The 10,128-nt window shown below is 49.3% G+C and overlaps 1 protein-coding gene across 1 annotated transcript; it reads left to right on the forward strand.

Moving 5' to 3' along the window:
• Positions 1 to 359: 359 nt before the first annotated feature.
• On the forward strand, positions 360 to 10,128 carry FMOD (fibromodulin). The gene is made up of 3 exons (XM_066261652.1): positions 360 to 548; positions 3,209 to 4,196; positions 8,320 to 10,128. Exons 2-3 carry the CDS (start codon positions 3,218 to 3,220, stop codon positions 8,469 to 8,471), a joined length of 1,131 nt encoding a protein of 376 aa, XP_066117749.1. The 5' UTR covers positions 360 to 548; positions 3,209 to 3,217; the 3' UTR covers positions 8,472 to 10,128.

Here is a 10,128-nt window from a genome sequence, read left to right on the forward strand (position 1 = left end):
AAAGTAAATAAAAATGTGATGCTAGTACACAGCAAGATTGAGCCCAGACGGGTGAGTACTAGCTCTGGAAGACATGGGTTGCTGAAAGAGTTAATTAGGATGTCTTTTTCCAAATCCCGACTTTCCCCATCCCAGCATCTGCCCTTGTGGGTTTAATGAAAAACCCAGACACTTCGTAAGAGCCTGTACAAATAACTTCTAAGCACTACTAAGTCATTCAGCAGAAAGAGACCCAGAGCTGCCAATGCTTCAGGGAAGATAGTAAGTAGAAAGAAGGTGGTTTTTATAGCGTCAGGCGGACAGGATTTGCGTGGTTGAATGTGAGCTCCGCCCCTGCTGCAGAGCTGAAAAAGCCAGGATCCTGGCTCCTCAGCCCCTCTCTTCACAATATTTGATTAGGAATTTGGGGGCGGGACCCTGACCTGGCACAGACACGGACACTCTCAGAAGACACTCTCAGTTCTTCTCTCTTTCACACACACTTTTTTCCAACCCAAGGAGTCCACAGACAGAGGGACGTGGTCACTCTCTGAAAGGTTCAACTCCAGGTAAGTGTAGTCATTTTGCTTGTTTTTGTGTGCTGTCGTTTCACAAAGAAAATAAAGGAAAGGGGCTGGAGAGTGGGGAGAGGGCAGCAGGAAGGAAGCATTCCTCCCTCTCCCTCTCTGGGCCACGGCCCCAGGATGCTGGAGAGAACAGACTGGAAGTGAGAAGAAGGAGTCCCAACACACTAACTTTGTCTTGTAGCTCCTTTCCGACTGTTGGAGGGACCTCCAGTTCTGAAGCTTAAAAAAGCAGAGGGAAGCCAGCCCTGCCCTACTACTAGCCACAAATGCCACCATCCTAGCCCCGTGTCCCTGTGGTCTCTCATATAGAGGGCTGTGGGACTTAACTGCTGCTATAGGAGGAGGGGAGTTTTGTGTATTGTGTCCAAATGTGTGTGTGCATGTGCGCGCGTGTTGCTGGGATGAAAGGGAAAGAAAGAGAAGTGTTGAGAATTGGCCATGGCTAGGGAGCTGTGAAGTGGGAGTCCTGTCCAGGGAGGGGGTGGCCTTCTGGTTTGGCCTCCTTCCTTTCAATAAGACAGAGAAATGGTTCTCTAGAGTGGAGAAATGAAAGAACAGCAGTAACTCCCGAGCTCCCCCAACTCACAGAGTGCCAGTCCTAGCACCAAACCCTGAGCACAGGATGGTATCTAGCATGAAGGGTAATTTAAGGGTACACAACCCTGGAGCAGCGTTGCTAAGAGATGGGGGTGGGGCAAGAAGAGGAATAAGGTCCCCACCAAACCCTGTCAGCAGTCAGGGCTCCTAAGGAGAGGCCAAAGCGGGCAGGTTGCACTCCCCTGGAAAGCTGAGTCTTAAAGAGGAAAGTGGCTCTTGTCTGCCAAGGTGCCCAGTCTGGAAGGAGGAGTGGAGACAGAGATTCACTGTGCCAGCCTCCAGACAGCCACCTAGGTCTGCAGCAGTCCAGAGCTGTGCATGGAAAAATGCACAGTTGGCAGGGGGCCGCTTCATCAGTCTTCTCTCCTGGCCAGAGCCGGTGCCCAGCCAGCATGCCCAGGCAGTGGGAAATTGGGGTGGCTTCTCAGAACACTGTGGGCTCTTTGTCTGAGGGCCCGGGCTGCTTGAGAATGATCCAGGGTGCCTCTCCTCTGCAGCCCAGAGGCTGATGGGATGAAGCAGGCCCAAGGGAACTGCTTTCAGGACACAGAGAGGTCTGGGTCGGGTGGTAGCCACAAAGTGTCTATATTGTCACAGTCAGGGTCCTTCCCATCAGTTCACTGGATTTGATTCTGGTTTTTAGACTTCTTTCTTTCTCCTGTCTACAACTGCCAACCCCAGCAAGGCCCAACAGCAACATGAAAAATATATTTGATTTTTCCAAGACTAAGAAAGAGTCTAAGATTCCCCCATTCAAGGGTGAAAGCCACACCTCTGGAAGGTGCCCATTGTTCACAGGGGGTATGAAGTACTGTGGCTATAGGTATTCAGAGCAGGGTGTTCAGGCTTGATCATTCACCGCCCAGCCTCTCATCTGCCATACCTTCAGCTTCCCACTCAGATGACACCAGGCCCACATTTCTCTCCAGGCCTGCCTGTTCTCATCTCACTAGCATATAAGCTAAAAGGCTGATGCCAGTGTGGGGGCCTTGATATGGAGCCTGGTTATCCAGCTGTCACCACTCAAGGAGCTTGAGATGGGCGGGAGAATAGAATGCCAGAATCCCATTCCAAAGCCATGTTGTCTTGGGCACACATGAAAGTCCTCAATTCCTATTTCCTTTTTTGCTGTTCCTCAATTCATTTCTCTTGGCCCCACATGGTTCTTACATAATGTTCATGGTGAGGCATGAAGAGTACTAACACTTTACTAGATATCACAGAGGACAGCCAAGTTGACTGACTCAGACTCCACGCACTCAACCACTCTCGAAGACAAGTGCCATTCCTGGGCACAGTGACCCCAGGCTTGAGGGGATCTATAACTGTTATATGAAAACCCTGTGCCTGCCAGGTTGCACATGTAGCCACAAACTGCTCACCTGAGGTTTTCTCACCCAGCAGACTGTTCTAGACACTGGCACTTTGGAGGGTACCCTAGCTTCGTGGTGACTACAGTGGGTCCATACCCTTTCCCAAAGGTCCCAAACCAGAAACCCTCAAGAGACCAAAAGATCTTTCAGAGGTAGTTCAGATCTTCCCCTTTGAGGTCTCCAGCCACTTCTGGAGGTTTCTCAGAGACATGGAAAAAGCCACAGGGCTTGTTTCTTGGATTCTTGGAAAATATTATTTTCCAGGGGAACCCAAGTTAGACACAGGCCTGAAGAGCATCCCACCCCTACCCCAACCCACAGGGATTGCTGTGGGCTCTCCAGCTGCCCCAACAAAACCTTCAGGTTACAATGGATCTGCCCTTCCAAAAATGCAGCTCCTCCAATTCAAGTTTCTTCTAATCTCACAGACTCTGCTTCTGTGGCTCTAAACCCAAGGGAAAATGCACCTAGATCCCATAAGATAGCTAAAGCCTCGCTGGACCAAGCGCTCAGAGCCAGACGTCAGAGGAAGCATAGAGAAAGTGAGAGTAAGGCTCCTGTTCTCAGGTGTTGGCATGAAGTCAGATCTGCTCAAAGCCTAAGGCTCACCCACTCTGCTCCCCTAGAGTCTCACTCATGCCTGCTTGCTCTGTTCTCTCTCCCTTCTTGCAGAGAGACAAAATGCAGTGGGCCTCTGTCCTGCTTCTGGCAGGGCTCTGCTCCCTTTCCTGGGCCCAGTATGATGAAGACCCCCACTGGTGGTTCCACTACCTCCGCAGCCAGCAGTCTACCTACTACGATCCCTATGACCCTTACCCTTATGAGCCCTACGAGCCTTACCCCTATGGGGTGGAGGAAGGTCCAGCCTATGCCTACGGCTCTCTACCCCCACCAGATCCCCGAGACTGCCCCCAAGAGTGTGACTGCCCACCCAACTTCCCCACAGCCATGTACTGTGACAACCGCAACCTCAAGTACCTGCCCTTCGTTCCCTCCCGCATGAAGTATGTCTACTTCCAGAACAACCAGATCTCCTCCATTCAAGAAGGTGTCTTCGACAATGCCACTGGGCTGCTCTGGATTGCTCTCCATGGCAACCAGATCACCAGCGATAAGGTGGGCAAGAAGGTCTTCTCTAAGCTGAGGCACCTGGAGAGGCTGTATCTGGACCACAACAATCTGACCCGGATGCCTGGCCCGCTGCCTCGATCCCTGAGGGAACTCCATCTCGACCATAACCAGATCTCACGCGTCCCCAACAATGCCCTGGAGGGGCTGGAGAATCTCACAGCCTTGTATCTTCAACACAATGAGATCCAGGAGGTGGGCAGTTCAATGAGGGGCCTCCGGTCATTGATCTTGCTGGACCTGAGCTACAACCACCTTCGGAGGGTACCTGATGGACTGCCCTCAGCCCTTGAGCAGCTGTATCTGGAGCACAATAATGTCTACTCTGTCCCCGATAGCTACTTCCGTGGGTCACCCAAACTGTTGTATGTACGGTTGTCCCACAACAGTCTCACCAACAATGGCCTGGCCTCCAACACCTTCAACTCCACCAGCCTCCTTGAGCTTGACCTTTCCTACAACCAGCTGCAGAAGATCCCCCCAGTCAACACCAATCTGGAGAATCTCTACCTCCAAGGCAACAGGATCAATGGTGAGACGCTGGTGAGGGGGCGTGGGCAGTGGCTCTCTATTTCATTGGAAAGACCCTATTCTGGGTGCTAGTGACAACACAAAAGAAATAGCAGTAGGATTACTAGAGAGCACAAATGAAGCAACCTGAAAACTGCGCCTTACACTTAGACTAAACAGAGGTATTAATAAAATTCAGTGGAGAGTGGGTTGGTAAGAAGACTTCCCAGAAGAGGTAAGTTTCAATCTAGGTCTTGAAAGATAAGTGGGCATGGGCTAGAGAAACTCAGGACAAAACCATTCTGGGACGATGAATTGCCACTAACAAAAAGAACCAATCACTGAACAGGTCACCTGTACGGGGACAGCCAGAAATTTCATGTCTGAGAAGAAGGGGTCATATATTGAGGAGCAGTGAGATATAAGTTTGGAAAGATGTGGGAGTGGCAGTTCATAAAGAGAATAAATTTAAGTTGAACTTCTAGGATCCAATCTGGGAGAAAGATGGGCTACAAAATCATGGCATCTGTACCTACTCACTGACCCAGAAGAGGACGAGTTCTGTTTCCACATGATCTACTCCTGCTTCTACAGCCTGGTCTTGTGTTTGGGTGTTTATTTGTTTTTCAAACATAACAGCTGGTGGACAGGGATGTGCAGCCTCTCAGACCTGAATGTAGTACTTGTTCTGGTTAGTTCGAGGAGCCCCTGGAGGCAGAGCAGAAGTCCCCCTAGGTTAACATGAGCCTGACCACCACAAAGTCCTGGAATGGTGGGAAAAGACACTAGGCTTCTTGTTTTCCAAGCACAGCCCTGTAGATGCATAAAGGAACCTAAAGAGGCCTCTCTGCATCTAAGAACTAAAATATTCATTTCAGATTGCATTATCTACTTGCTTTTCAGCTCCTGCTCAGAATCTTGTGTTCTGGATGTGCTAACATTACTACGGGGCCTCTGATGTCTTAATTCCAGCTGGAAGCTCCTAAGCCAGCATTAAACCTCCTTACCTCTGTCAGCACAGCCCCCCTCTCCCTGGGAAAAGAAAGACTCATTAATGACCACTAGTAGAGGGCGTTGAAGTAGAGCCTGCTGAGTGTGAATATCGTAGCACAGATAGGGACTGAGTCTTCACCCTGTTTCTATTGATCCTTTTTCTCCCTGTGCTCAGCAAATAGAATAGTCATTTGGCAAGATGTTAACGAGCAAGCAAGCCCTCTGCGTGACAGAGGCACCAGTTCCAGAGGTTGACAGTGGAGCTAGAAAGGTGATGAGGTGTCTGGTCTTTTAGTTTGAAGTGCAAGACACCATTATATGTACTGCAAACTGTTTGTCTTTAAAGTCTCTCTTTCTTTGGGGTTTTTTTTCATTTCATGGGGTTGGGGTGGGGTCTCTAAGACATCTCTATGATATTGCATGCCACAAAGGGCTTGACATTCACCTGTGGCTGTCCATTCCATTAGCTCTCCATCATCCCACCCAGAAGTCACCACAACTTATCCGCTACCCATTATGAATCCATGAGGATTGTTACATCAGAAATGTCATATTGTATGCTGTGCTTCATCAGAGTCTGACCCTAAAATGTGACAGCAAAGAGCAGCTGTCATGGAAGAGAACCCATTAGTTATTGCCTAACTATACAATCAGAACTATACCCCAGAGAAATGTGGGGTGCAAATGGCTCTATCATGGTATCTGTCACCACCTCACCCTCACACAAAACCACATCTGCTGCTCCAATATTAGCTGGTCAACCCTTTCTAAAAGCCTTAACAAAGATAAAATTACTTTAATAAAGTGTCCCAATGTCTTTTAAGAAAGATCCTCCTTAAGTCAAACAATCTAAAAATTTTCAGTATCTACTCCAAATCCCTTCTTGTATAATTAAGCCAAATCCTCTTTGTCTAGTTATCAGTCTCTCTCCTAGTCTTCTCTTTAGGCAAAATAACACCAATTTCTTATTTTTCTTAATTAGTGAATTAATACATTGAATATGCTTGGTCCGGGACCTGGCATATAATTGAAAAAACCATGCTTTTCTTCTTATTGCCACTTTGAAGTCAAAAGGCATAGTTTTGTTTTATTTTTTGCATTGCAAAGATGGGGAAACTGAGACACAGAGAATAAAAAGTAGTCTCTCCAGGCCACCCAAACTATATAATATAGCACCCTGAAGCCCTGTTTTCATTGTCCAAAGACCTGGAGACGGGTGTCTCTGGCTGAGGTTGTGAGGAGGATCACTCGGATTCAGACCAGCAGCAGGAAAGACAGCTGCCCAAGTTCAGCTCCTCTCCTAGGGCAAGTGATAGAAACATCTGCCTGCATAGGCAGTCAGGGACCAGGGGTGGGGGTGCAGGTGAGCTTGGAGCAACACTCGGGGAGGTTCTAAAAAGACAGGAACTAAAGGAGGTGCAGGGGGAAAAGGCCCATCCTCTCCCTCTTCTTCCTTCTTCCACTAGCATCTCCCTCAGTTTTTCCAGCCTGGCAACAGCAAGGGAACACAGCTCAGACTGTTACTCAGTAGCTTTGGGATCTGGTGGAGCAGAGTGGGTGTAATGGGAGGAGTTTGGAAAGACTTATGTCAGTTTTTAATCTGGGCAGTAAAGTGTCCTCAGAGTCTCCATGCGGAAGAGCCAGTCCTATTCATGAGCTTGGGGAAGACACGTGGGACTCACAGTGACTAATAGGTGGATAGAATCTACATAGTGTATGGAACAGCCCCCAAGTACCCCCATATTTATATATGTAGAGTGGGATTCAGGACGTGAACAGATGGTCTCAAGTAAGAGTACTCCAGGTAAGAGTAGTGAACCTATCCCGGGACCTCCAGCCCAGTCTCCAATAGGATTGGAAAGGATATTTAAGCTGAGCCTCTTTACTTCTCCCCTGGGAAGAGTGTCAGAAAGCCTTCCTCTGTCTGTCGCTCCGCCTCCTCTCCTCCCCCAGCCTAGACAGTACTCTGCAGACCCTGGAATGTGTTCTGTACTCCTGCTGCGGAGCTTCAGGCCAGCACAGCTGCTGACCCCAGGGCAAGCTGAGGAGTACCTCTGGTGGACACAAAGGCAAGCCACTCGCTGGGTCGGTCAGCAGGCATGTTACAGCCCTCAGGATGTCCCTGTGGGTCTGACCCTTAAGACCGGGTGGGGGCAGTCATTCACAGACTGGATCCTCCTAAAGCTCTCACACATCATGCTGAAGGAGCTGAAGATGCCCCAGAGCTTTTCAGTGGTGGCTTTTGTGGTCCCTGCTGGATTTTTAACTGAGTTCTCAGTTCTCTCCTCCCAAATTCCTAACCAAGTGGTTGATTTGTCTAAGAGTACAACCAGAGGGAGAAGGAGGTGAAAGGCAGCAGAGGGATTTGTTAAAACCAAACAGAACTATTGTACCTACTAGAATTACGTGGTTTGCAGGGAAAGCTTCAAAAGAGAGAAATTCTTGAGATTTTTTTTAAAAAAAGAGATAAACCATAAGCATATAAAATGCAGGAGGCAGGGGACTTATGTACTTGATCTTTGACATTCATAGCAGCCTCATTTGTCTGAATTTTTGTCTCCTTGAGCCTCAGAGCCTTGCTCACGCCTCTGAGGCTGCGGGGAATGGAGATGTACAACCTCCTCAAAGCTCTGGCATGAACAGACACTTGTCTCTCTGCCCAGGCGTTCTAGCTTTAATTTCCTGCCACTTTCTCCATCTGCAAAATGACAGGAAATATTCCAGATTTAAGTTTCTCCATTTCCCTAGTCCTCCCATCTCAGAGTAATTTAACAAAGCCTTCTCTCAAAAAGCTATCCATACTTCAAAGCTCCTAGGTTTGGTCTTTGATTTCCTTCTGCTTCCCCCTGCTGTACACAGATGGGAAGAGATCGGATCCTGGTTGAAAGAACACACTCAAGGACATTCCAGGGTCTGCAGAGGACTGCCTAGGCTGGGGGTGGAGAGGAGGCGGAGCGACAGACACAGCAGAGGTCCCACTCCGACCGTAGTTTCGCCCCCTAGTGGTGCGAGTGGGTATGACTCCAATTCTGGGAAACGCTCGCATCACCCAGCCAAGTTCCAGCCAGCTTCACAGGCTCTCTGGCCTCGCTGTGGATCCGGGTCTTTAATCCGGGCGTCTTCCACCCACTTCCGCCCCTCTTGTCCCACAGAGTTCTCCATCAGCAGCTTCTGTACCGTGGTGGACGTCGTGAACTTCTCAAAGCTGCAGGTGCTACGCCTGGATGGTAACGAGATCCAGCGCAACGCGATGCCGGCGGACGCGCCCCTCTGCCTGCGCCTGGCCAGCCTCATCGAGATCTGAGCGCCCTGGCAAGGGGCGCGGGACCCAGAGTCCTCACGTCCCACTGCATTTGGCTTGATGGTTTGGTTTGGCTTTTGCTGGAAGGTCTTGGACAGACCATGTGACAGAACTCCATGGGCTTTCCCCCTGTAGTCTTCTTCCCAATAGGCAGGGAGAAGGGGACAGGCAGCTTTCTGCTGAGTTACATGGCCCAAACTCTCTTTTCCAGGGTAGAAGTAGTGGCAAAAAGAATAATCCCTGACAGTCCCAACGTCAGAAATCTCACTATCCTTAAGTTCTTCCTGATGATATGGTGCCCTGAACTTTGAAAGTTGCTTGCGTATAGTTTATAACCTACTTTTCTAACAATCCCTGACTCGCTGTGAGCAGCGTTTGACAGCTAGCTCTCCCACATGCGGGGCTGGTCATGCAGTTCCTCTGGGCTGGTGCTCGCTGCTCCTCAGCGTATACCTCTTGTCCAATTGCCTCCTCCTAACTCCACCTCCTCCCCTCATCTTCCTCCACAGACAGCTTTTGTATGCCCTAAGCAGAGGCAGGAGATTCCAAGGCACTTGAGCATCTGTCTGTCAGAGAACCCACACTGTGTCTGAAACTGGAAGAATACCAAGAGTCACTTCTGTGTCCCTAACTTCACTCCTTAAAAGCTACCGGACTTGAGGTCACCAGTATGATGACAATATTCAGGCCTGATGTGGAAGGAGACAATAACCTTAGATAAATGTACGGGGCTATACTTTAGTAACCGGGCAGTTCTTTGAAGGTAGATAAGACTTCAAAAACGGAAAGGTCACACTGAATCAGCTGGCATGAGGAAGCTACCCAGCAGTTTCTTCTTGCCCTGCACCCTCTGCATTGCCGGAAGCTCCCTACTTGGGTCTTTATCCTCAAAGGGGAGACCATGTGGTTCTCAAAGCATTAGAAAGGTAGTTTTCCCTCTTCTTTTATTCAAGCAGGAAGGTCACATCTTGATGGGAGAGATAGACTCCACAGCCCTGGACTTGCCCAAGGAGGACGCTGTGGTTCATCTGTATTAATTGATTTGTACTAAGGCCCAGTTCTGTAGTACCAGTTGTAGCTGGAGATGCTCAGTGGGTCTGTGAAGCCCAGCCAGGCAGGCAATTCTTGCCTGTGCTGAACATAAACCACCCTGCTTTCACATCTCTGAGCTACACCCTCATTCCTGAAGATGCCTGTTGCTTTATAGCTTGGCTGGAGAGCATTAAATTCTTCCCATGTCTGAAAGGTAATGATGCATAGGGCCTAACCCTCTTTCTCTTTGGGATGGCACCATAGGGATGGAGCCATGTGGGCAGACAGGGGCAGGGACTGGGACTGCTGGAAGAGAACCTTAGCCTAGCCCCCACCCAGATGCCATTACGTCCTTGATACTGTGTGCAGTTTAAAGCAGCTTCCTCAAGAAGCAAATGGGGGATCCTTAGACAACATGTCCTTGGCTCCAGACCCTGAACTCCACAAAAGCCAAACCAGCTCATTTCAACAAAGGAGCTCTGATGTGAGGGGCAAGGCTGCCCCCCACCGCAGAGCTCCTCAGAAAGCGTCTGCATGTGAACACCATCATGCCTCTATAAAGGATCCTCATTACGGGAAAAGCATGAGTGGTGGCTAACCTGACCAATAAAGGTATTTTACAATTGCA

This window comes from Saccopteryx bilineata, chromosome 2 (assembly GCF_036850765.1).
Source record: "Saccopteryx bilineata isolate mSacBil1 chromosome 2, mSacBil1_pri_phased_curated, whole genome shotgun sequence".
NCBI lineage: Eukaryota > Metazoa > Chordata > Mammalia > Chiroptera > Emballonuridae > Saccopteryx > Saccopteryx bilineata.